Genomic DNA, 27,517 nt, shown 5'->3' on the forward strand with positions numbered 1-27,517 from the left:
CTCAGCAGACAGTATCACATAGCATAGGATTAGATGCATGGCTCAGCACACAGTATCACACAGGATAGGATTAGATACACAGCTCAGCACACAGTATCACACAACCAATCACAGCTCAGCTTTCATCTTTTAAACATCTCTGGTGCAATGAAAGATGCTTAGTGATTGGTTGCTATGGGTAACATAGGCAGTGTACCTCTTGTGGTCAAGAAAATGTGCCTATGGGACTATGGGATAGAGGATGTGTATTGGGGATATGGCCACTGGACTATGGGATGGAGGAGGTGTGATGGGTATATGGGCAGGGAGGTGGTGATTCATTTCTGTCGTGTGCTCTCTGCTCCTTTCTGGGGGGGCAGACAATGGCTGGGAGCTCATGTTACTTGGGGATGCTAGATTTCTCCCACCCTGTCAGTGTCTGCTGAGTTGTTGTGGAGTGGGAAAACTGTTGCTAATAGCAATCAATCACAGCTCAGCTTCTTTTAAACAGCTCTGGTGAAATGAAAGATGCTTAGTGATTGGGTGGGGCGTGGCTGATACACATACACTCATTTTTATATGTATAGATCTCAAGATTACAAGTCCATCTTCAGAGATCTTGATGTTCCTTTGTCCACTTGGCGCAATATAATCAAGAGGTTTACAACACATGGCATTGTAGTTAATCTCCCTGGACGTGGCAAGCAGATAAAAGTTGATGAAAGGTTGCAGCGCAGTATCGCCCAAATGGTGGATAAGCAGCCCCAATCAATTTCTAAAGAAATACAAGCTGTCCACCAGGTTCTGGGTGCATCAGTGTCATCTGGACCGATCCGTCGATATTTGAATGAAATAAAATGCTGTGGCAGGAGACCCAAAAGGAATCCACTGCTGACAGCCACCTTAAAAAGCTAGACTGCAGTTGGGGGTGTGTGGCCTAGGCACAAGCAGGAGAAGACGTGCAGAGACTGAGCTCCTGGCCCTAGGCCATAAAATGCTAAAACCAGCCGAAACAAACACCCAACTGCTCCAGGGGTATACCATCAGACCCCCAGGGAAGACTTGCCAAAGTTAACAGAACCCAGGAGAACCGCTTACCGGCTTCATACTCCACACATAAGTGAGGCCTAAGCTGAGGGGAGACGCGACGTGGGCCACAACCAGAGTGTGTCTGCCGAAGCCTCCTTCTACAAGAGAACGCCGGCGAACTGAAGCCCCCTAGCAAGTGGTAGAGGTCGGTAGCCTGAAGAGGGCAGGAGATTTGGCGGTCACCGACGAAGCGGAGGTTGCCCGGTGGACACGGAGGAGGCGGGAGCCGCCGCGACAAGCTTTGTCATAACACAGGAGAGCTGCGGTGAGTCCGACGTGCCCCGACCCACTTACTCACCTTGGAACGGACGCGGCGATTGTCTGCGATCTCCAGCAAGCAAGTGCCCGGGAGAGAGAGGGGACCGCAGACGGGCAGCTGATCGGGCACGGATTTGGAGGAGTTGCTGGATTGGGAGTGGGTGGTCTGAGGGACCCCTGAAATTAGCTTCTCAACCGCAGGCGCAAGATGCCATGATCCGCTGGAAGGGACCTTTGGGCACTGTTCACCCTCCCCTGTCTCTGGGAGAGCTCGGACCGGGGAGCGCATCTGAAGGTAGGAGACGGGAGCCCCGTGCTGCCGGTGACCCCACGAGATTTGCCACCTCACATAAGCTGGGGGTGCCTAGTTACTTCTCGTTTGTCCCAGGTCCTATCAAATAGCCCCCCGCTGCAAAAGTTAACAGAAAAGTGGGGGTACTGAACATCCATTTAACAGGACAGTTTTGGCACCAAGTCTCCCGCTGATTAGAGAAGGGAAGACGCCATTTTCTCTTCTACCCCACAGAGAGGGAGTGTACTGGAGGGGAAGAATTGTAGAGCATATACTGAGCAATCTGCTCTATCTTTTCAGTGTTTCCCCCACCTTTTAACAGTTTTAAAAAAAGAAACTTCCTCATTTTGTGGACAAACTCATTAACCTAAGACTGAGAGGTATTTTTCTCTCTTATACATCCCTTGGAAGTGACAGTTTATTTCCCTGTACAACCTCTAACAGAGAGAACCTGCACCACCTGCTGGCGGTTCAATGTTACTGCACTTGTTTTTCAATTTTCTCTACATTTTCATCACTTTCTTTTTTAAGCTGCATCCACAGCTTTCCTAACAAGCAGCAAGCATACTAAATCTGATAATGATTCTTTAAACTAACTGATGCTCCAGTGGTAATTTTATGAAGACACTCTCATAATCCGATATGGTTAAAACAAATAAGGAGCGTGTTAAAGTGCTTCCAGACAGTATCAAAGATCGCAAACAAGGGGAACTTGATAAATATCTTAAGCAAAAAAAACATCTACCCAACAGCCCTCACAGAAAAAAACGCCAAGCCGTACGATGGAACAGCCACGTTCTGACACTTTGGACTCAAGCGAGGACAGTTTGGATGGCGAATCATGACCTTTAGATAGTGCCCCCATCTCCAGATCATTTTTAAAGAAATCATTGACCCAGGCAATGAAGCCACTGCTCCAGGAGATAACCGGAATCAGATCTGATCTAAAACACATAGGAGGCAGAGTGGAGTCACTTGAATCTGCCCAAGCTGAGCTGACCGAATACTCAGAAACCCTACGAGAACAAGTCTCTTACCACCAAAAGCAACTAAACACTACCCTCCTGGCAATAGAAGACCAGGAAAATAGAAGTAGGAAGAATGTAAGACTAAAAGGAATTCCTGAAACCTTCGCTATTGAAGCCCTTGAAAAAGTCACAAGGGAAATTTTCTCATCCCTACTGGGCCAAGACAGAGCGGACAAAATAGTCATAGAGTACACAGAGCTCTAAAACCTAATCCAAAACCTCCAGACCCTCCAAGAGATATTATTTGTGGCCTCAGCTTTGTAGACACAAATGCTATTCTCACTAAAGCTAGAGAAATGGCCCCTCTTATATATGATAACTCTCCTTTCCAAATATTTCAAGATATAGCTCCTTCAACCTTGGCCATGAGAAGGCTGATGAAACCCCTGCTAGACACTCTGAGAACCCACAAACTCCCCTACAGATGGCTGTTTCCGTTTGGTGTCACAATTATTAAAGATGGAAGACAAGTCGCTATCCGCTCGCCTGAGGACTTGCATAAAGCTTGGGACATTCTGCAAATACCCCCGGTGGAAGTGCCTTCTTGGATGCCTCTAGAGACAACCTACAACTACCCACAACTACAGCGGACCGAGGACTGGTCTGTCCAGAAAAAGACAGGCTCTCCCAAACTCAAGAAACAAAATCAGAGACGCCCTCCTACTTGATTCCCCAATGCTCCCCTCTCTTTGGAGCCACTGACCTGTGGTAAGGTGGGAGAAGGGCGCAAGGAAGAAGAGACACTCTAAACACCTCGACGCCGGCGTGTCACCCCGCCCTCCCACTGAATTACGGGTTGTTGTTCTAATGCTGTTTTTATTTGCCTTCACTTTGTTCTTACAATACAGCCAAGTATATTTTGTTCCTAACCTACTTTTATCCCCAATCTCTTAAGATATACAGGAGATCACCACTGGACATTCCTTCCATTTCCTTTATGGACTGTCTTGTCTGCTCTTGGTTCAGGCTGGGTCCCCCCCCTGCCGCGGATAAGATTTAACTTGTTAATATTTGCTTTTATGTTGTTGACATTGTTTGATGTTCATTGGTGCAGCCCATGTCATCTGTATCAGCCCACATACACACACCCCCTCCATGACCAGTTAACACACATTAGATAGCTGAACAATAGCCTCTTTTAATGTGAAGGACATAAAATCTCCAGCCAAACGGAGCCAAATCATGCTTCTACTAAAGAAAAATAAAACTAAAATTGCTTTCCTACAGGAAACCCACTTTAAAAAAGGCCGCTCCCCTGACACTTCTCATTCCCCATTCCCGATATGGTTTAACAGCAACAGCTCTTCTGCTTCCAAAGGGGTCAGCATTGCTCTATTTAAGAATCTTACTTTGCAATGGAAGGACACGCTCTCGGATCCGGAGGGCCGATACATTATGATTAAGGGCCATCTGGCTAATACAATGGTGACTCTGTGCAACTTCTATTCCCCTAATATGCATCAGGACCTGTTGCTATCTAATACCTTGGGCATCTTGGAACTGTTTAAGGAGGGTCTACTTGTGATAGGGGGAGACTTAAATGTTAGTTTAAATTCCTCTTTGGATTCGTCCTCGGGAACTAAAAAGTCTCGCAAAAGGCGGTTAGGAAAACTCATATTTCCCTGAACTCCTTGAATTTAATCGACCCATGGAGAACAAGTAACCCTGAGACAAAGGACTACACTTTCTTCTCTCCCCCTCACAACTCTTACCAAAGACTAGACTACCTTTTTGTCTAAAACTACGCCCTTCCCCTAATAAAGAAAACCCACATAGGCCCTATTACATTATCAGACCATGCACCCATATACATAGAAATCATTATCACCTCTCTCCCTAGGCCCATGGGAGCGTGGAGACTAAACGAAACCCTTCTAGACAATGATAAAAATGTAGGAAAATTAAAAAACACATTAAAGGGAATCTGTCACCTTTTTTTTTGCCTTTCAGCTGCCGGCATTGACATCAGGGGCTTATCTACAGCATTCTGTAATGCTGTAGATAAGCCTCCGATGTAACCTGAAAGAGAAGAACACATTATATTATACTCACCGGGGTGGGCGGTCCGGTCCGATGGGTGTTGCGGTCCGGTCCGGCGCCTCCCTTCTTCATGCAATGATGTCCTCTTCTTCCCGGCCTGTAATGGCTCCAGCGCAAGCGCACTGCTCTGCCCTGTTGAGGGCAGAGCAGAGTCCTGCAGTGCGCAGGCGTCGGGAGAGGTCTGGCGCCTGCACACTGCAGAATTCTGCTCTGCCCTCAACAGGGCAGAGAAGTGCGCCGGAGCCATTACAGGACAGGAAGAAGAGGACGTCATCGCATGAAAGAAGGGAGGCACCGGACCGCCCACCCCGGTGAGTATAATATAACGAGTTTTTCTTCTCTTTCAGGTTACATTGGGGGCTTATCTACAGCATTACAGAATGCTGTAGATAAGCCCCTGATGTCAATGCCGGCAGCTGAAAGGCAAAAAAAAAGGGTGACAGATTCCCTTTAAATATATTTTTTTTTTCTTTTTTTTTAAAAGAAAACATGCACCCAGACATCTCCCTCCCTATGATATGGGAAGCCCATAAGACAGTGATTAGAGGGGAAATCATAGCTTTGGGCTCTTTCACAAAGAAAAATAAAGAGATTTCATCTATTATCCATCAAATTAATACCCTGGAAACTGTCCACAAAAAATCTCTGGCCGCACAAATGCAAGATTCCCTGAAAAACCTACAGAACAAATAAAAAGACATATTAAATGTGCATTCAGCCAAAACGTATCTGAGAAGCAAGCAGAAATTCTACATGCACGGCAATAGGGGAAGCAAGCTCACTTCCTGGCTCTTAAAGAACAAACAGACCAAGCATTTATATGGAAAATCAAGAACGAACAATCCCAAATAGTTTCAAACACAGCCGACATAGCACAAGCGTTCATGCGGTTCTATGAGAACCTCTATAACCTGCCTAGACCTTCCTCAATGCGTGACCCCATGGTGGCAGAGAGCACAATTTTATCTTTCCTTTCCTCTATTGAACTACCCAAACTTAACCCCACAGACAAGGAAATGTGGCTGGCGCCAATCACAACACAAGAAATTTTGGAGATCCTAAAATCAATACCTTAAGGCAAATCACCAGGCCCTGACGGTTTCCCGATGATATACTACAAAAAGTTTGCAGAAATTCTGGTTCCACACCTGTCTAATCTGTTTAATGAGCTCTTAAAAGGCTCCCCCTTGCCTAAACAAGCGTTAGAAGCTTTTATAACCATTATACCTAAGGGAGGGGAAGAATCCTGAGCTGTGCGGCAGCTACCGCCCCATATTCTTGCCAAACACAGATGTTAAACTCTGGTCTAAAATTTTAGCTACCAGGGTAAGCAATCTCTTGCCCAAGCTGGTCCACTCTGACTAGACGGGATTTGTTAAGGGGAGGGAAGGAAAAGACAACACAGCTAGGATTCTTCACTCTATTAACCATGCTGTTAAAAGAAAATCCCCCCTAACCTTCTTATCAACTGACGCCTAAAAGGCATTTGACCTTGTTAATTGTCACTTTATGGAAAAAACACTTGAAAAATTTGAATTTCCCAGTAACTTTGTCAAAGCTATATTCTCTTTATATTCAGCCCCGTCCGCAAAGGTAAAACTCAATGGAAAATTTTCCCAACCCTTCGATATCCGAAACGACACACGACAGGGCTGCCCCCTATCGCCCACCCTCTTTTTACTGGTAATAGAAATGCTAATACAAGCAATCCGTCAAAACCCAGACATTAAAGGACTAAAAGTTAAGCACACTGAGCAGAAATGTGCAGCCTTCGCTGACGATCTACTCATCCTTATTACCAACCCCAGAGTAGCAACACATAGTATAGTGGACCTTTTCCAAAGATTCAGCGAATTATCAGACTTCAAAATTAAATGGGATAAGTCAGAAGCACTGAATATATCCGCCTCAGAGGAAGACGTCTCCTTCCTGAAGGGTACGGCTCCATTCAAATGGCCTACAAACCACATCAAGTATTTGGGGATTATTCTTACCAAAAACCCTGTGGATCTTTACAATGAAAACTTTGTCAAATTAATTAGAACAATCGAGGGGCAATTAAAGGCTTATAACCACCCATATCTCTCATGGTTGGGAAGTATAAACATAATTAAAACCTATATCTCACCTAAAATACTTTATACATTGTCCTTGGTGCCAATTCCTCTTCCCAAAACTTTCTTTACTACCTTCAGGAGAATTATCTCACAATATGTTTGGAAGTTTAAAAAACCAAGACTCTCTCACAGATTTCTCATTCTTCTGAAATTATCAGCGGGCTTGAACTTTCCAGATTTCATCTCCTACCATAAAGCAATTCATATGATTCAATGGCTAAAACTCGCACCAGACCATCAGTCCTCACATCACAATAATCTAGAGCTTCTCCTTGAGAAAAATACGTACCAGTACATCTGGAATGATTTGGTACCCCCTTCTCATCTAAAGTTGGACCCAATCACCCTGACTACTTTAAAAATCAAAAAAGATTTAATTAAATCTCAACCCACAACAGAGGGTCCTTCTGCACGAACTTCTAGAAGTTAACCCCAACTATACTGATACCTTTAATCTATGGCACCGATTGCCATACCGGGCAATCCCCCGGATTTGGATTTAGGCAACATTTCTCTTGTAGATATCTGGCCCAAAAACTTCTCCACGCACCCGGAGAGCTTTCTACAAGAAACCCATGCCTTGGAAATTCTAAGACAATTTAATGCTAACTTTACGAAGCCCAGAAACTGGTCCTGTATCGACCTGTTGTTGAAACTTCCCATGCCTATTCCCAAGCTGCTTTCTAGAATATATAAAAATATTATTTCTCCCCTCAACGCATCAAAACAAGTCTGCCTCCTCTCTTGGGGGAAAAAGAGCTAGGCATTTTGCTAACTGACTCAGAGGTTCATAAAATTCTGGCCAACTCAAAAGATTTTTCCAGATGCACGTTACTACAAGAAAACGTTTATAAAATTCTTACGAGATGGTATAGAACGCCTGAGTTTTTACATCATGAGACCAAGGTCACTGCTCTCTGACATTTCTACAATTCCACCACCCACAGATGTATCAGATGTCTGCATTGAACTCAATACTTAAGGGGGTTTTACACTAAGCGATATCGCTAGCAATATCGCTAAAACGTCACTGGTTTTGTGACGTTATAGCGATATCGCTATGTGTGATACTTACCTCCGACCGGCTCCCCCGCTGTCCATCGCTGATCGCGCGTGATCGGGCGGCTCCATTTCTCGTCGGGCGCTTCCTGCTGGGCTTCCTGCTGTGTGAGACGAGCGACGCGTGGAGGTGGGTGGGAGGACGCCAGGATCGCTGTGTGTGAAAGGTAAGTATCGTGCACTGCGTCGCTGCTGCATCGCTGTGAGATCTTTCTGTATGAAAGCTCACTAGCGATCATTTAGCGATGCACCAGCGATCCTGACCGGGTCGGATCGCTGGTCGGATCGCTGGTGCATCGCTAAATGTAAAAGGGCCTTTACTGCTGTGTATACATGTTGGCGCCAGTAGAGATGTTATCAGGTGCAAGGTGTTACTAGCATATGGATGTAGCCAGGCCCTGTGCGTTTGATTGTGTAACCTCCCCTGGTGTGCTAGGCAATTGGTAATTTATCCCAAATCAGTTCCCACAACCCCTCTCACCTGATCCTCTACTCAGTCCTATATATTTAGATGCCTCCAAAGTGGGGCACATGTGCGGGGTCAGGGACGTGTCTCCCTGCAGCATATAAGTATCACTGCAGCAAAAGAATGGTGGAGATGCAGATATTACAATGGCAGTTTGTCACGGCAGGAGTCAGGACCGCACACTATGTAACTGTCTCTTTTGGGTATGTCTGCTAAGTATGCACTTCTTATTACTTGTAGCTAGCTTTTCTATTAACCCTCCAACTCCTTCACCATGTTTACATATGCCCTCACAGTGTTTGCTGCATTACTCCTCACTCTCCTTCACTATCCCCAAACCCCCAGCACCTTCTAACCAAATAATAATCTCTCCTTCCCTCTTGCCTCCCCACCTGACCTCCTCTGCTGAACTGCTCCTCAACCTCAAATCTGTACTAATGAAACCTAAAACAAGCTGCCCACTCTCCTTCTCCCATCTGCTCTCCCTTTCTCTGCTTCTCCTCACTGCTGGCGACATATTCCCCAATCCTGGACCCCCACAGCTCATAACCCCCATTACTACCCCTTCCTATTGCTCCCTATTTAATAAAAACAACCACAATCTTTCCAACTTAAAACCCATGCCATTGACACCCAACCCCCTTCTCCCTCTCTCTGGAGCACTTTGGAATTGCCGCATCATCTGCAATAAGCTTCATGTGATTCATGACCTCTTTCTCTCTCGCAATCTTGCCTTTCTCGGCCTCACAGAAACCTGGCTGACACCCTCTGACACCGCCTCCCCTGCTGCGCTGTGTTACGGTGGCCTCCACTTCACCCACACTCCTCGCCCTGGTAACAGACACGGTATAGAAGTGGGTCTTCGCCTTTCTTCCAACTGCACCTTTAACCCAATCCCACCTCTTTCCTCCCCTCTTTTGAAGTCCACTCTGTCCGTATCTACTCCCCCTCCAACCTCCAAGTGGCCGTCATATACCGACCTCCAGGCCCGACCACTGCCTTCATTGACCAATTCTCTACCTGACTTCACTTTCTTTCAACTGACATCCCCACTATCATCATGGGTGACTTCAACATCCCCACTGATACTCTTCAGTCAGCAGCCTCCAAACTCCTGTCCCTTACTTTATCCTTTGGACTTACTCAATGGTCCTCCTCAGCCACCCACATAGACGGACATACATTAGACCTGGACTTCACCCGCCTCTGCTCTCTTTCTAACTTCACCACCTCCCCTCTCCCTCTATCTGACCACCATCTACTCACTTTCTCATCCCTGTCCTCCTCTCCTGGCACCCATGTCCAGCAACATGCGCACCCCGCAGAAACCTTGCACACCTAGACACCCACGCGCTCTTTGACTCTATTCTACCACTAGCATCCATATCCTCACTCCAAGACACAGACAGTGCCACTGCTTTCTACAATGCCACTCTCGCATCAGCTATTGACACGGTCGCCCCTCTTGTTCATGGCAGAATGCGAAGTACCAACAGTCAACCCTGGCACAATAACACCACTAAAAAGCTCTGGCAAGTGTCCAGGGCTGCAGAGCGGCGTTGGAAGAAAACAAGTTTGCAAGATGACTTCACTGCATTCAAACAGGCAACACTCGCTTTCAAATCTGCCCTCACCTCTGCTAAACTGGCCTACTTCACAACCCTCGTATCTTCCCTATCCTACAATCCCAAACAGTTATTCAAAACTTTCAACTCCCTCTTCCGCCCACCACTGCCCATTCCAGCCTCCCTCATATCTGCTGAGGACTTTGCCATCCACTTAAAAAATAAGATTGACCAAACAAGGCAAGTCTTCATTGTTCAACTACCACAACCCCTTTGTATACCAGACCAATGCCCAAACCCCATAACCTCCCACTCCAACATCACTAAAGGGGAGCTTAATCGCCTCTTCTCCAAATCGCACCTCACAACCTGTGCTCTTGACCCGATCCCATCCCACTTCCTCCCCAACTTCACCACCACGCTTATCCCATCCCTAACCCACCTCTTCAACCTATCGCTAATGTCTGGAACCTTCCCTTCTGCTTTTAAACATGCCCCAATCACGCCTATCCTTAAAAAGCCAACCCACGACCCAACTGCTATGTCCAGCTATCGCCCAATATCACTGTTCCCATTCGCTTCCAAACTCCTGGAGCTGCGCGTCCACGCTGAACTTTCCTCCCACCTCTCATCTAACTTGCTCTTTGACAATCTACAATCTGGTATCCGCCCCCATCACTCCACTGAGACAGCCCTGACCAAAATTACTAACGACTTACTTACAGCCAAAGCAAACGTACAATACTGTATACTCCTGCTTCTAGACTTGTCCTCTGCATTCGACACAGTTAACCACTGCCTCCTACTACAGATCCTCTCCTCCTTTTGGCATCAAAGACCTCGCCCTATCCTGGATCTCCTCATACCTTTCAAACAGCACATTCAGCGTCTCCCAATGCCTCACTACCTCCTCATCCCACCCTCTCTCTGTTGGCGTCCCCCAAGGCTCTGTTCTAGGACCCCTACTCTTCTCAATTTATACCCTTGGCCTGGGTCAACTCAAAGTCCCATGGATTCCAGTACCACCTTTATGCTGACGACACTCAGATCTACCTCTCTGCTGTCCAGAATCCTGGAGTGTCTATCAGACATATCCTCCTTCTCCTCTCGCTTCCTCAATCTCAATGTGGACAAATCTGAACTCATCATCTTTCCTTCATCTCACAGATCTTCCTTTCCTGACCTATCTATCACAATAAATGACATCACGCTTTCCCCAGTACCGAAAGTCTGCTGCCTCGGAGTAACCCTTGACTCTTCCCTGTCCTTCAAACCACACATCCAAGCTCTTTCTACCTCCTGTCGCCTCCAGCTCAAAAATATTTCCAGAACCTGTCCTTTCCTCAACCTTCAATCTACTAAAATGCTTGTGCACGCCCTCATCTCCCGCCTCGACTACTGCAACATCCTTTACTGTGGTCCTCCTGCTAACACCCTCGCACCTCTCCAGTCCATCCTTAACTCTGCTGCCCGACTAATTCATCTTTCTCCTCGCTACTCCTCCGCTTCTCCCCTCTGCAAATCTCTTCACTGGCTTCCATTTCCTCAGCGTATCCAGTTCAGATTACTAATACTGACCTACAAGGCCATCTATAAACCTGTCTCCCCCTTATGTCTCTGTACTAATCTCCCGATACCTTCCCTCACATAATCTCCGGTCATCCCAAGACCTCCTCTCCTCCAAACTTATTTGCTGTTCACCGATCTGCCTCCAAGACTTCTCCTGAATAGCCCCCATCCTCTGGAATTCTTTGCCCCAACATGTCCGACTATCAACCACATTTGGATCCTTCAGACGGAACCTGAAAACCCACCTCTTCAAGAAAGCCTACAGCCTGCAATGACCCCACTACCTCCTCACCACTACCGGAGATATCACCTCAACCAACACCGGAACTGCTGCAACCAACCAACCTACTGTCTCCTTCCCCACCATCCTGTAGCATGTAAGCCCGAAAGGGCAGGGTACTCTCCCCTCTGTATCAGTCCGTCTTTGTAAGTTTGTTTGCTGTAAGTGATATCTGTAATTTGTATGTAACCCCTTCTTATGTACAGCACCAAGGAATCAATGGTGCTATATAAATAAATAATCTTAGATTATTCAAATCAAAAATATGCTGGAGGTGTGGCTTGGGAATAGGCAATATGTCACATATTGCCTATTGCTGCGCCAATTCTTTGGAATGCACTTCCCGGGTCAATACGATTAGTCCCCAATCCCTACAATTTTAAGCGTGCCCTGAAAACGCATTTATTCAGACTGGCCTACTGCCTCAACACATTAACCTAATCTATCCCTGTGTGGCACAGTCAAAAGTTTTACCATAACCAGGATCCCCCCATCATGTTCCCACATGCTTTATGCATCTATTAGCCCTCTGTGTCTGTACTGTTACACACTTAACATTATGGCTGGTCTATACAATCAGGGCAATTGTTGCCACCCACCTTTCGTGTCTACCGTTTTCCTCATAGATTGTAAGCTTGCAAGCAGGGCCCTCATTCCTCTTGGTATGATCTATGTGATTATTGTTATGCTGTAATGTCTATCGTCTGTACAAGTCCCCTCTGAAATGTAAAGTGCTGCGGAATATGTCGGCGATATAGAAATAAAATGTATTATTATTATATTGGACCTGTCCTCTTCTTAAAGAATTTTGATCAGGGGTTAACAAAACGCTGATTGACCTTAAGCTACTAGCCAGAAGTCTTTCCCCTAAGGAAGTACTGCTCTCCTGCCCTACACCTGACTGTAAGCTAAAGAAACATGGGCCCTTAGCCCTGTTATTGAGCGCAGCTAAACGTTTATTCTCATCACACTGGAAGAACCCATCTCCTCCATCCTTAGCCGAATGGATAGAAAAAGTTAAATTCATATACAGAATGGAGGAACTCTCCAGTTGAGAGTCTCACACCCCTTTTTTTTAAACGCTTGGTCTACATGGAGACTAAAATATGCATAATATTACTCTCCAAATGTTCCCTGACTTCTATCTTCTTTCAGGTTGGGCCACTTACTTACTGCTACCTTAGGAACTATGGTAGACCCTTGCTTGATAGGCAATTATGCTCCCTTCTCCGGTCTACTCCCCAAACAAAACTCCTCAAAATTCAAACTCTAGATAATATACTAGAGATGACATACTCATATTCATCCATTCTACACTCTCTTCTCAAACTTGCACCAATGTAATGTTGTATGGTTATTTCTGTTATACTGTTAGGTTTGACTCTTAGTTTAAACCCTGCAACATACAGATTGATTACACTCTGCATTTGTATTTGAAAAGTACTTATTAGCTGTAGTGTTGCTCTATTTCGCTTTAATAAAAAAAAATTCTAAAAAAAAAAGCTAGACTGCAGTTAGGTAAAATGTATGTGAGTAAGCCAAAATCCTTCTGGGATAGCGTGTTGTGGATAGATGAGACCAAGATAAAGCTTTTTGGTAAAGCACCTCATTTTTCAGTTTACTGAAAATGTAATGAGGCCTACAAAGAAAAGTACCAACATTCAAATATGGTAGCGGTTCAAAGATGTTTTGGGGTTGTTTTGCTGTCCTCTGGCACTGGGTACCTTGACTGTGTGCCAGGTATCATGAAATCTGAAGATTACCAAAGGATAATTTCGTCGCAGTTAGGGTACCGTTACACCTAGCGATGCACCAGCGATCCTGACCAGCGATATGACCCGGTCAGGATCGCTGGTGCATCGCTAAGTGGTCGCTAGTGAGCTGCCATACAGGCAGATCTCACCAGCCACATCGCTGGGGACGGGGATTGCTACTTACCTGTCAGACAAGGCGATCCTGACGTCCTCCCGCCCGGCTCCACGCTCGTCGGCGCTACAGGAAGCGCAGCAGGAAGTGACAGACGAGGAATGGTCCAGGAGCTTCTCGCGCGATCAGCGATAACCTGCGGGGGAGCCGGTCGGAGGTAAGTATCACATGCAACGATATCGCTAGCAATATCGCTGCAACGTCACAAAATCGGTGACTTTACAGTGATATTGCTAGCGATATCGCAGTGTGTAACGGGGGCTTTAGTTTAGTAACATAGTTAGCAAGGCTAAAAAAAGACATTTGTCCATCCAGTTCAGCCTATATTCCTTCAGTATAAATTTCCAGATCTGCTTCCTTCTAAAGAACCTAATAACTGTAAGATACAATATTGTTGCGCTCCAGGAAGACATCCCTTCCCCTCTTGAACCCCCCTACTGAATTCGCCATCACCACCTCCTCAGGCAAGGAATTCCATATTCTCACTGCCCTAACAGTAAAGAATCCTCTTTTATGTTGGTGGAAAAACCTTCTCTCCAGATGCAGAGAATGCCCCCCTGTGACTGTCGCGTTCCTTGCTATAAACAGATCCTCGGAGAGATATTTGTATTGTCCCCTTATATACTTATACATGGTTATTAATCGCCCCTCAGTCGTCTTTTTTCTAGACTAAATAATCCTAATTTTGCTAATCTCTCTGGGTATTGTAGTTCCCCCATCCTCTTTATTAATTTTGTTGCCCTACTTTTTACTCGCTCTAGTTCCCTTATATCCTTCCTGAGCACCGATGCCCAAAACTGTACACAGTACTCCGTGTGCGGTCTCACCAGGGATTTGTACAGAGGCAGTATAATGCTGTCATCATGTGTGTCATGATCCATTTTTTTGTCTCTGTGTCAGATCTGGATTTCCTCACATTTAAACTTTTTTCCTTTTCGGCCATCGGCGGTTAATGTCAGTTTTTTTTTCCCCCGGTGGCCACTGGTGTTACTACAACTGTAGTTAGTCTGCTGGTGAGTGTTTCCCCCCGGTGGCTGCTGGTGTTACTGCCTTGTGATTATCCATGCAGGTGGGTGTCACTCCCACCTGCCTTTATAAGGCCACCTGGTGCTGCAGATCACTGTTGGTGATACACTTGCTCTTGGGAGACCAACCAAGCTGGAATTCAGGAGCTGACAGCGTTCTGTGGTCCTTCAGTTGTTTGCTGTTGTCAAGTGGCTTTCTCTGCTCTCCAGGAGCATTGCAGCAGAGCAAGCTAAGTGTTGTTTTGTTTTACCCTGTCTGTTGAATCTTTCCTTTGGGTTTTTGGTGCAGTACACTTTTTGCCTGTCTCACCTCCTGGGGAGGGGGTTGGGGGTTTTACCTCAGGGCTAAACAGGAGACGGGGACAGGTCGGGGACTTGGGCCTCACTACCGTTAAGTGTACCCCTAAGTTAAGGAGTCAGGTCCCCCGTTAGCCTTAGGGGCAGTTCAGGGGCCTTCTTCCACGTCACCTGTTTTCCCCTTACTGCCCCGTGACATTATCACCAACTGTACCAATTTTTCTGGTGAGCTATGGCCCAAATGCAAGCCTTTGCCACACTACGTCAGTCCCTCACTGATGAGCTTAAGGTGCTGCGGGGTGAGGTGGTGCAGCAGCTGCAGCAGTTAGTGGGGTTCTGGGCCTCGGCTCAGGTTCAGGCTCAACCAGAACCCAAGATATCTGTCCCTGACAGGTTTTCTGGAGGGAGAGAAAAATTTCTTGTGTTTCAGGAAGCCTGCAAACTATATTTCAGGCTCAGCCCCTGTTCTTCTGGGAGTGAGGAACAGCACGTGGGGATTATTGTCTCCCTACTCATGTGTGATTCCCAGGTCTGGGCTTTCTCGCTGCTGACCGAGTCGCCATCCTTAGTAGACAGGTTTTTTACGGCTCTGGCACTGGTGTATAGCGATCCAGATGGCGTCTCTCTAGTGAAAACCAGACTTCGTAAAATCAAGCAGGGGGGCCGGCCGGCTGAGGAGTACTGCTCTGAGTTTAAAAGGTGGGCCACGGAAACTCAGTGGAATGACCCTGCCCTTAGGAGTCATTTTGTGCAGGGTCTGTCCCCAAGGTTGCAGGATACTCTGGTGCAGTACGCCACCCCCAGGTCGCTGGAGGCCGCCATGTCCCTTGCCATCCAGTGGATTGACGCCTCAGGGAGAGACATACACCATATGTGCCCCCTATAGTCCTTACTACGGAGGAGGACACACCTGAACAGTCAGAGGAACCCATACAGCTTGGAGCAGTTGTTTCCAAAAAGAGGTTCACCGAGGTGTGGGGGCATGTTTTTACTGTGGGCAGACTGGCCATTTTATAGGAGTCTGCCCAGTGCGCGCCAAATCTTCCGTATCACCGAAGAAGCCGCCTCCCCCTGGTCGTGTGGAGGGAGACGACCAGGGAGTGTATATTTCCACCATTTCTTCCCCTCAGTGTACCCTATCGGCGGAAGTTACGGTGGGTGGGGAGACTGAGAGCCTTCCGGTACTTGTGGACAGTAGAGCTGGAGTCAACCTGGTGGATGCCCACTTTGTCCAGATCCATGGCCTCAGGTGTAAGACGCTAGCCAAACCCTTAAACATCCAGGCCATTGACTCTGTCCACTAAGCCAGGGGAGCCTTACCCAAATTGTGGACAATATACATCTTCCTATAGGGACTCATCATGAGGAGTCCCTGTCATGCTACATCTTGGGAGGAATACCATCACCCATCGTTTTAGGTCTCCCGTAGTTAAAAAATCACAACCCGGTGATAGATTGGCGGTCTGGGGAAGTTGTCAGCTGGAGGCAGTCGTGTGAGGGCTGCTGCCCAGGGGGCTACTGTCTCCACCGTCTTGCTTCAACTGTTCCCTTCTTCCCCAGTGGGGGCATCAGAGGTGCTGCCCGGGAGTAGAGACTAGTCTCAACCCTCACCATTAGCTAACCCTGGTATTCGGAGTCCTCTTAGGAGGAAGGGTCAGCGCAGGGTGGTAGTTTCCTCTGAAAATCGTGGAGGTGTAAGTGTGGTGACACAGGAGGGCGCCTCACCATTAGCTAACCCTGGTATCCGGAGTCCTCTTAGGAGGAAGGGTAAGCGCAGGGTGGTAGTTTCCTCTGAAAATCATGGAGGTGTGAGTGTGGTGACACAGGAGGACGCCTCTGTTCTCAGTCCTTCGAAGAGTTCACCATTTTGTGGCAAAGGCATGAATGGTAATAAACGTTCAGGTCCAGACCTGTGTGTGAACGAGTTTGTATGGGTGTCCACCAATCACATCCGGTGGAAGTGTGCTGCTGGTTTCTGGAGCTCTCGAGTTATCAGTCCTTTTCGGGAGTCTGCCATTTTCGGCCCAGCGACCTACGAGCTGGAGTTACCCTCTGTCATGCCCATACACAATTCGTTCCCCAGGTCAGCGCTCTGGAGATGTGTGCTGCCTCCGGAACATATATATAACCGCATTTGCCATAAACCTGTGAGTCAGGTGTTTACCTAGGTGCACTCAACTGTGTCCAGGTGTCCTTATAGGTTGTTTTTTTTTTTTTGTTTTTGTTTTTTTTTGGTGAGGCGCTTTGTTGAGGGTCCGGAGGCTCATTGAGGGAAGGGGTACTGTCACGATCCATTTCTTGGATCTGTGTCAGATCTGGATTTCCTCACATTTAAACTTTTTTCCTTTTTGGCCATCGGGGGTTAATGTCAGTTTTCCCCCCCCCGGTGGCCGCTGGTGTTACTGCATTGTGATTAATTATCCATGCAGGTGGGTGCCACTCCCACTTGCCTTTATAAGGCCACCTGGTGCTGCAGATCACTGTTGGTGATACACTTGCTCTTGGGAGACCAACCAAGCTGGAATTCAGGAGGTGACAGAGTTCTTTGGTGCTTCAGATGTTTGCTGTTGTCAAGTGGCTAACTCTACTGTCCAGGAGCATTGCAGCAGAGCAAGCTAAGTGTTGTTTTGTTTTTCCCCCGTCTGTTGAATCTTTCCTTTGGGTTTTTGGTGCAGTACACTTTTTCCCTGTCTCACCTCCTGGGGAGGGGGTTGGGGGTTTTAGCTCAGGGCTAAACAGGAGACGGGGACAGGTCGGGGAATTGGGCCTCACTACCATTGTGTACCCCCAAGTTAAGGAGAGTCAGTTCCCCCCTTAGCCTTAGGGGCAGTTCAGGGGCCCTTCTTCCTCGTCACCTGTTTTCCCGACACTGCCCCGTGACATTGTGTATCGAGACCTCTTTTAATGCACCCCATGATCCTGTTTGCCTTGGCAGCCGCTGCCTGGCACTGGCTGCTCCATTATCTAGGATCGCCAAGTCCTTCTCCATGTCAGATTTATCCAGTGGCTTCCCGTTCAGTGTGTAATGGTGATATTGATTCCTTCTTCCCATGTGTATAACCTGACATTTATCAATGTTAGGCAGTGTGCACAGGTAGCTTTTTTTTGTTTCCGCGGCGATTTAAAACGCGCGATTTTGCTGCGGAAACGCACAAAAAAGCATTCCATGTTATCCTAATTGATTCTGCACATGTTGTGCTAATGCTGCGATTTTAACCGCTGCTGAATCGCTTCGCGGTAAAAATCGCAGCATTTTCATTAATTTGCGGAATCTGGTGCGATTCTGCATTCATAGACTTGTATTGAAACGCTTGAAAATTGCAAATGTAAAAAATATTTGCGGTTTTTCAAGCGTCTCAAAACGCAGAGAACAGGAAGTGACATCAGGCCATCCCATCATGCCATCCCATGAGCATCCTATAATCCAGGAAGATGAGAATCTCATAATTCCTGTCTTCCTGGATCATGGCTGCCAGCATGGAATGGTATCGCAGGATGGACCTGGATGTGTCGTACATGATTAGTGTGGTAAGTGGCGGGGTGTGTGTGTCTATTGTCTCGATGTGTGTGTGTCGGGGTGTGCGGTGTATATGTGGTGTGTGTGTGTGGCGTATGTGTGCTGTCTGGCAAAGGCCGATAGGACTACTACTCCCATCGGCCTATGTCTGTTCCCCAGCAGGCAGCAGGTTCAGCCCGATGGGAGCAGTATTTCCCATCGAGCTGTCCCTGCCTTTAAAAAAAAAAAAAAAACACATTCCCCCCCCCCCCCCCCCCCGTCCGTCCATAAGATTATTGACCCCCCTTATATTTCTAAAATATATTATTAATAATAATATTTATTATGGCCCAATATTTTTAAAACCTTTTTTTTTTTCAAACATACTATTTTTTTTTTTTAATTTGTAAATTTGTCCCCAAAAAATTTTTTCATTGGTGGCCAGTGGTTACCTGTGGAAAAAAATTATAAGTACCTGTCCCCGACGTCTCCACCTTAAATAAAATTAAAAAAACCCTACTCACCTACACAGCTAATTACCCAAAGACCATATTCCACCTAAAAAAGAAAAAAATATATAAAATAACAAACCACAAAAATACCTACCCTCTGCAGAATCCCCAAAAAACTAGAGTCCAACGAAGATCTACAGTTTAGAGCAGCCACATAACATTTGGCCGTTTTAGACCACCGACGCCACTACAATGAACGGGGCCATAAAGCGCCCCGGTTCATTGTATACTGAGGTGGTCTTCTCTTCCATCCTCCCAGTGGATGGCCATGGAACAAGGAGGTGGAATAAGATTCTGCAGGTGAACAACTGGCTACGTCGATGGTGCCGTCAGCAACGATTTGGATTTCTGGATCACGGAGTGAACTACTTATACGATGGACTACTTGCTAGAGATGGGGTGCACCTTACGAAGACTGGAAAGCATGTATTTGGAAGTCGCCTTGCTACACTTGTAAGGAGAGCTTTAAACTAGAACAACATGGGAAGGGAAGCAAAAGACCAGAAAAAGCCATACACCTGACAAATGCTATTGAGAACTCTGCTATTAGAAGTGGAAAGGAAGAACAAAGGCAAAAGAGTCTAAATAATAAAAATATTGGAGAAAGAGAAACCAATCACAAACTAAAATGCTTCTATACTAATGCACAAAGCATGGGCAACAAACAAGGAGAATTGGAACTACTAACACAGGAAAAGAAATATGATGTCATTGGAATCACTGAAACTTGGTGGGACAATACACATGATTGGAATACAAGACTAGAAGGATACAACTTATTTGCAAGAAACAGACTTGATAAACGAGGAGGGGGTGTCGCATTGTATGTTAGAAACACGTATATCTGCACAGAGATTGAAGCTTCAGAGACTGGGAGTTCTGTGGAAACTGTTTGGGTAAGAATACAAGGACAGAATAATGGAAAGGACACCATTGTAGGCATTTACTACAGGCCGCCTGTGCAAGCTGAAGATATGGATGAACTCTTTATGCGTCAAATGGCCAAGTTCTCCAAAAAATATGACATAGTTGTCATGGGAGATTTCAACTATCCAGACATTTGTTGGGAATCTCTCTCAGGCAAAACTAACAGGTCAAGGAAATTCTTATCCTCTCTTGCTGACAACTTTATCTTCCAAAAGGTAAGGGAGAAAACAAGGGGAACTGCTACCTTGGATCTAATCCTTATAAACAGGGAGGAAATGGTTGAGGAGGTAAAAGTGGCTGGGACCCTAGGAGGTAGTGACCATGCTATTTTAGAATTTTGGATAACTAGAGGCGGAAGACCTGTGAAGACTCAGACGTCAAGGTTAGATTTCAGAAAGGCAGATTTTAAGGGATTCAGAAAGAGAATTGGAGGGATCCAATGGCTGGATATCCTAAAAGACAAAAATGTCCAGGAGGGATGGGAAATCTTGAAAAATGAAATTCTCAAAGCACAGTTGTTAACAATTCCGAAAAGAGGGAAGAATAGGAAGCATTTAAGGAAACCAGGATGGATGAACACAGAACTTAAGCACATGCTAAAAAGGAAGAAAAAAATGTTTATAAAATGGAAAGAGGGAGGCATATCTAAAGAAGAATATAATGCTGTCTGCAGAACCTGCAGGGCACAAATCAGATTAGCTAAAGCTGAAAATGAATTGAGGCTTGCAAGAGATGTCAAAAACAATAATAAAGGATTTTGGGGATATGTCAAAAGTAAAAGAAAAGTCAAAGATGCTATAGGATTTTTACAGGATGAAAATGATGAAATGGTAAGACAGGATGTCGAGAAGGCTGAACTTTTAAATTCCTATTTTGCATCTGTTTTCTCTCAGAAAGGAAATGTAACATCATCTGTTATTCATTGTCATATTAAGGGAATAGAAGAAGCCAGGATATCTATAAACAGAAAGATAGTGAGGAAACACTTAGCTAACCTAAATGAATTCAAGTCTCCAGGTCCAGATGAATTACACCCCAGAGTACTGAAGGAGATAGCAGAAGAAATTTTTGAACCCCTCTCCATAATCTTTGAAAATTCTTGGAGAACAGGAGAAGTGCCAGAAGACTGGAGAAGAGCAAATGTTGTTCCTATCTTCAAAAAGGGGAATAAGGTGGACCCAGGGAACTATAGGCCGGTGAGTCTGACTTCTATACCAGGAAAGATCTTTGAACAAATTATTAAACAACATGTATGTCAATACCTGGATAAGAATGAAGTGATTAAACAGAGTCAGCATGGGTTTGTAACTAATAAGTCATGTCAGACTAACTTAATTTCCTTCTATGACGGTATCACTGATTGGGTGGATCAAGGAAATGCTGTAGATATAGTATATCTTGACTTCAGCAAAGCATTTGACAAAGTCTCTCATACAATCCTTATTGAAAAAATGACTAAGTATGGAATGGACAAGGCAACTGTTAGGTGGACTCATAACTGGCTTAGTGATCGGACCCAAAGAGTGGTCGTAAATGGCTGCACATCCAGTTGGAAGAATGTCTCAAGTGGAGTACCACAGGGCTCTGTCCTGGGCCCTGTATTGTTCAACATCTTTATCAACGATTTAGATGAAGGAATTGAGGGTAAACTGATTAAATTTGCTGATGACACAAAGCTAGGAGGGATAGCTAATACTAGAGAAGAGAGAGAGAGGATTCAAAAAGATTTAAATAAACTGGAGAAGTGGGCAGCAACTAACAGAATGGTTTTTAACAGGGAGAAATGCAAAGTACTACATCTGGGCAATAAAAATGAAAAAAGCATATATATAGAATGGGAGGAATAGGGCTAAGTGACAGCACATGTGAAAAAGACTTGGGTATACTAATAGATCACAGACTGAATATGAGTCAACAGTGTGATGCAGCAGCAAAAAAGGCAAATGCAATTCTAGGATGTATTAACAGAAGCATACAGTCTAGATCACGTGAAGTCATTATTTCCCTCTACTCCTCTTTGGTCAGACCTCATCTGGAATATTGTGTCCAGTTTTGGGCACCACATTTTAAAAAAGACATCAACAAACTGGAGCAAGTTCAGAAAAGAGCGACCAGAATGGTGACCGGTCTGCAAACCCTGTCTTATGAGGAAAGGTTACAGGATTTGGGAATGTTTAGTTTGCAAAAGAGAAGACTGAGAGGAGACTTAATAGCTGTCTACAAATATCTAAAGGGCTGTCACATTGTAGAAGGATCAACTTTATTCTCATTTGCACAAGGAAAGACTAGAAGCAATGGGATGAAACTGAATGGGAGGAGACACAGATTAGATATTAGAAAAAACTTTTTGACAGTTAGAGTGATCAATGAGTGGAACAGGCTGCCACGAGAAGTGGTGAGTTCTCCTTCAATGGAAGTCTTCAAACAGAGGCTGGACAGACATCTGACTGGGATGATTTAGCGAATCCTGCTTTGAGCAGGGGGTTGGACCAGATGGCCCAGGAGGTCCCTTCCAACTCTATGATTCTATGAGTTCACCCGAAGGCAGTTCGCGCTGCTCGGGTGAACTAGGGCGGTGCTCACTGCGCATGCGCGGACTCCCAGGCTGACCTGAGGTGAACTCAGGAGCAATTAGTTCATCTCAGGTGAGCCAGGGCGCCTGTGCAGAGCAGAATGACCTCATTCTGCACTAGTTTACATCAGGGCTGGTCGCATTAGCACTGGTCCCTGATGTAAACTCTTTAACCCTTTGATGGATTACAGCGTGGGACCTGACTGTACTGCGGAGAGGTATGTATTTTTTTATTTTATTTTTTTCAGAATTTTTTTTTTGATTACCAGACAAAATAAAAAAATGTCAAAAACTTGTTATTTTTTCATTAAAATATTTTTTTAATTAACGTGTGTTTTTTTTTTTTTTAAACTTTATTGTAGGGTTAAAAATGGATAGGTGTCTTATTGATGCAGCTCCATTATTAACCCGGCTTAATGTCACCTGACAATCAAAGGTGACATTAACCCCTTATTACCCCATATCCCAACGAAACACGGGAGTGGGAAGAGAGGGGCTAAGTGCCAGAATTGGCACATCTTATAGATGCGCCATTTCTGCGGCGGCTGCGGGCTGGTATTTGTAGCCAGGGGGGGCAAATATCCATGGCCCCTTCCTAGGCTATGAATATGAGCCCACAGTGACTGCGTAGCCTATAGGGGGACCCCATGTCAATTTTTTTGGGGGGTTCCCCAATTTAAATAGCCATTAAAGCCAATGCAAACAGCTGCAGGTTGATATTCTTAGCCTGGGAAGGGGCCATGGGAATTAACCCCTTCCCTTCCCAGGCTGCAAATAGTGGCCCCCGGCCGTCTGTTTTCCCACTCTGGCGAAGAAAATTGCGTTTCAGACTACACATTTTTTTGGCCAAAAAATTTTAACCCCCCCCCCCTCCCAAAACAAAATTTTTTACCCTAAACCCAACTCTAACCCTAATACAAACCCTAACCGTAATCCCATCCTTAATCCTAATTTTAATTGAAAATAACAATTTAAAATTAGGGTTAGGTTTGGGATTAGGGTTGGAGTTGGGATTAGGGTTGAGGTTAGGGTTGGAATAAGGGTTGGGGTTGGGATTAGGGTTGGAGTTGGGATTAGGGTTAGGGTTGGAGTTGGGATTAGGGTTATGGTTGGGGTTCGGGTAATCGTAATTGTACTGGAGAGTAGGTTGAAATAGCCTTGTTGGGGGGTTGTATGTGTGCATGGATTCATACATATCTATATTGGTTTTGAAAGTGTGTTTAATTGTGGATATATATGAATTTATGGGTGCAATTGTAGATATAGATATAACATTTATATTTTGGAATACACAATTTTTCAGAACAAATTTCTTCACTTTATTGTAGATAGAGAAATATCCTGCAGTTTGGGACCGCGCCTGCGAGGAGTATAAAGGCTCAAAGCGTGATGTCTGGCCGGCAATAGTGACGGAGCTATATCTGCAGTGGCCTCAGCTGCCTGTAACTGGACAAAAAAGTATTAGTAAGTATTTCTTAATTTGAATTTGTCCAGTTTTTCTAAAAATTTCTTCTTAAAATTCTGTTTTTTTATTTTCATTTCAGTGGACGACGTCAAGAAACGTTGGAGGTCAGTGACCGATCGGTTCATGAAGTCAATGAAACCGGCCAGTAGAAGCTCGCCTATGAGGAGGGTTCAATATGCAGACCAACTGCAATTCATATTAACGAGCAGGAACTTGCGGAGGTAAATTTTATATTTGCGGATGTCACAGCTTCAACGGCAACCTCTTTTGCGGTTGGGATTTCGCCATCTGTGGTGGAGGTGGCGTCAGTGGCCAGCGTTGCTGCTTCTGTCTCGGGTGCTGTCTGTAGCTCTGCTGGTGGCGTGTCAAGGCCCACTAGGATGGGGGCTACTTCTGCCCGTCCTGTGGCATCGAGAAGGGCAGCAACCAAGAAGGTCCAAAATATTGAGACTTCGACTAGTGCAATCGAAAATTTCACTAGTCGAACCCCCTCAGTATGCTCGACAATTCGTTGAAGTAAGATGAGCTGGACAAATTTGGCTCATTTCTATCCAGCCGCCTAAGATCCATGCCACGGGACCGGCAGAACCGATTCATGTCAGCAGTCTATTTACTTTTAATGACTGTTGACGTCCTATCCCCAATTCCCCCATCAGCAGCTATAATGACGGGGATTCTTAATATATTTAATCCCCAAAGTGGGCCTCCACCAGCAGCAGCTGCAGCACAGCGGTTTGGGCAGGCGGCTGCCTACAGGCCTGACGCTGCAGAAGCATTAGGTTATGGCCGACCACCTGCACCTCAAACCTCTAGCCATAATGTTATTTCCCCCAACCATAGTATGTCTTCCCAAGTCTTATTTCCCACATATGGCTATGAGCCTAATTACCAAAACTTTTGAAAATTTTTGTCGTGTCACCACCAACCAGGCTGGACGTCCCACCCACCCTCCTGTGTCCTGTTGACAGGGTGCTATTTTTTTTGTCTTTTCATGACTTTTGTTTTTTGACATTTATTAATGTTTAATAAAAAAAAATTTCAAAAGAAACTCTTTGTGTGTGATGATTTTACAAAAAAAAATTGATTGCTGTGTGTGTGGGTTGGAAAAGGAAATGACCTCATAGTAGCCTTTTTTCTTTTTTTTTTATAAACAACTTTATTTGGGCTCAAAAACGCATAGAAACGCGTCAAAATCGCATAAAAAAAGTTTGCGACTTTCCTGCCAAGGTTGTGCGTTTCTGCTCAGGAAAAATATGCTTCAAAACTGCAACGTGGGCACATAGCCTTAAACCACATCTGCCACCTTTCGGTCCAAGTTTCCAACTTATCCAGATCCATCTGTAGCAGAATACTATCTTCTCTTGTATTGACTGCTTTACATAGTTTTGTATCATCCTCAAATATCAATATTTTACTGTGTAAACCTTCTACCAGATCGTGAATAAATATGTTGAAGAGAATAGGTCCCAACACCGACTCTTGCCGTACCCCACTGGTCACAGTAACCCAGATAGAGAATATACCATTTATAACCACCCTCTGCTTTCTATCACTAAGCCAGTTACTTACCCATTTACACACATTTTTCCTCAGACCCAACATTCTCATTTTGTGTACCAACCTCTTTTGTGGCACAGTATCAAACGCTTTGAAAAAATCAAGATATCCTCCTTAGGCTACTTTCACACTTGCTTTTTTTTGCAGCGCGTTTTTCCCGCAAAAAAACGCATGGAAAAAACGCATACAAATGCTGCATTTTTTTCAAGCATTTTTATGCGCATGCATGAAAAAAAGCAGCATTTTTATGCGTTTTTAGTGCGTTTTTAGTGCGTTTTTACAGCGTTTGCTTTTTTTTACATTAGTTGACCTCACCAAAAAAATCAAGATAGGGTTAGGATTAACAATAACCCAAACCATGACTTTACTAACCCTTACCCTTAACCAAACCATACTAACCCTTAACCAAACCGTACTAACCCTAACCCTTAACCAAACCCTACTAACCCTAACCCTAAACCCTAACTAACCCTAACCCTTAACCAAACCATACTAACCCTAACCCTAAACCCCCTTAACTAACCCTAACTCTAACCCAAACCCCTAATTTCCATTGTCTAAACAATGGTCAACAAAAAAACGCATACATGAGCATGCCAATGCGCACATATGCGCACCCATAGACTTACAATGGGTGTCTTGCTGTAAAAAAAAACGCATTGCGCGCGCATGCGTTTTTTTGAGGCTAGTTGGACGCCCAAAAAATGCAACAGGATGCATTTTGTGCACCCGAGCGCACACCACAAAAAAACGCATGCGCGTAAAAACGCATACAAACGCATGTGTATAGGCACATAAGCGCATCCCATGCAAAATATAGGGAAAAAAGCGCATGCTTTTTTTAGCGCTAAAATACAGCGCAGAAAAATGCAAGTGTGAAACCAGCCTTAGACCTCGCGTACATTGTAGTGTACAACAGAAACTCTGTTATAAGACTTCTGGGTCTGAGGATACACCACGTTCAATGACTCACCTTGTTCCAGTCTATAGCTTACCTCTTCATAAAAACAGATTAGATTGGTTTGACAGGAGCGATTCCTCATAAACCCATGCTGATAGGTAGTTAAACAGTTAAGTCCCCTTCACACATAGCGAGATCGCTAGTGATATCGCTAAAGCGTCACCGATTTTGTGACGCAACAGCGATATCGCTAGCGATCTCACTATATGTAACACGTACCTACGACCTGAAAACCCCCCCCCACCCCCAGCGGATATCGCTGATCGCGCGTGAACGTCCTGGGCCATTTTCTTGTTGCTGGCATCCCGCTGCCGCCGACTAGCAACGCATGGACACAGGCGGAAGTAGTCATCATCGCTGCATCTGACAAGTAAGTAACGACCGCCGAAGGGCTGCTGCGTCGCTGGTGAGATCTGCCTGTTTGGCAGCTCACTAGCAACCATTTAGCGATGCACCAGCGATCCTGACCGGGTCGTATCGTTGTCAGGATCGCTGGTACATCGGTAAATGTAACGGGACCCTAATTCTCATTGAGATAATCTAGAATAACATCCCTTAGAAACCCTTAAAATATTTTACCAAAATTAGAGGTTGGACATACTGGCCTATGATTTCAAGGTTCACTTTTAGAGCCCTTTTTGAATATTGGTACCACATTTGCTATGCGCCAGTCCTTTGGAACAGACCCAGTTGCTCAGGGCTGTGGAGTCGGTAAGCCAAACCTGCGACTCCGACTCCTCAATTTCCCTTACTCCGACTCCGACTCCACGACTCCGACTCCGACTCCCACACATATTGCTTATATTTAAGTGAAAAATTTATTGTAGTACAATGTGAACATCAGACATTTAATCATTTTTATGATCCAATAATCAAGATATTTAGATAGAACAGAATATATATTGGTGTACTACCCGGTTTTCATTCTTTTTGGTACAGATACGATATGGATAGACAGATATGGATAAATGGATAGATAGAGCAGATTTCTAATCTGCTTTTGCTATTGAAAACATTATCTATGAGCTCAAAAACCT

General features: G+C 45.2%; 1 protein-coding gene across 3 annotated transcripts in view; it reads left to right on the top strand.

Annotated features, from left to right (window-relative positions):
* Window positions 1-27,517, top strand: part of TADA2A (transcriptional adaptor 2A) — a 252,718-nt gene that overhangs the window by 55,910 nt on the left and 169,291 nt on the right. Inside the window, exons 2-3 of one of the 3 annotated variants that reach the window (XM_073575618.1) lie at window positions 23,826-23,961; window positions 24,042-24,183. The exons of the other annotated variants lie outside the window; for them this stretch is intronic. Of the exons in view, the coding sequence (XP_073431719.1) occupies window position 23,961; window positions 24,042-24,183 (143 nt within the window). The 5' untranslated portion in view covers window positions 23,826-23,960. The remainder of the gene's footprint in view (window positions 1-23,825; window positions 23,962-24,041; window positions 24,184-27,517) is intronic. 3 annotated transcript variants of the gene reach the window in all.

Source organism: Dendrobates tinctorius, unplaced genomic scaffold, assembly GCF_039654945.1.
Source record: "Dendrobates tinctorius isolate UK_male_01 unplaced genomic scaffold, ASM3965494v1 ptg000045l, whole genome shotgun sequence".
Taxonomy (NCBI): Eukaryota; Metazoa; Chordata; class Amphibia; order Anura; family Dendrobatidae; genus Dendrobates; species Dendrobates tinctorius.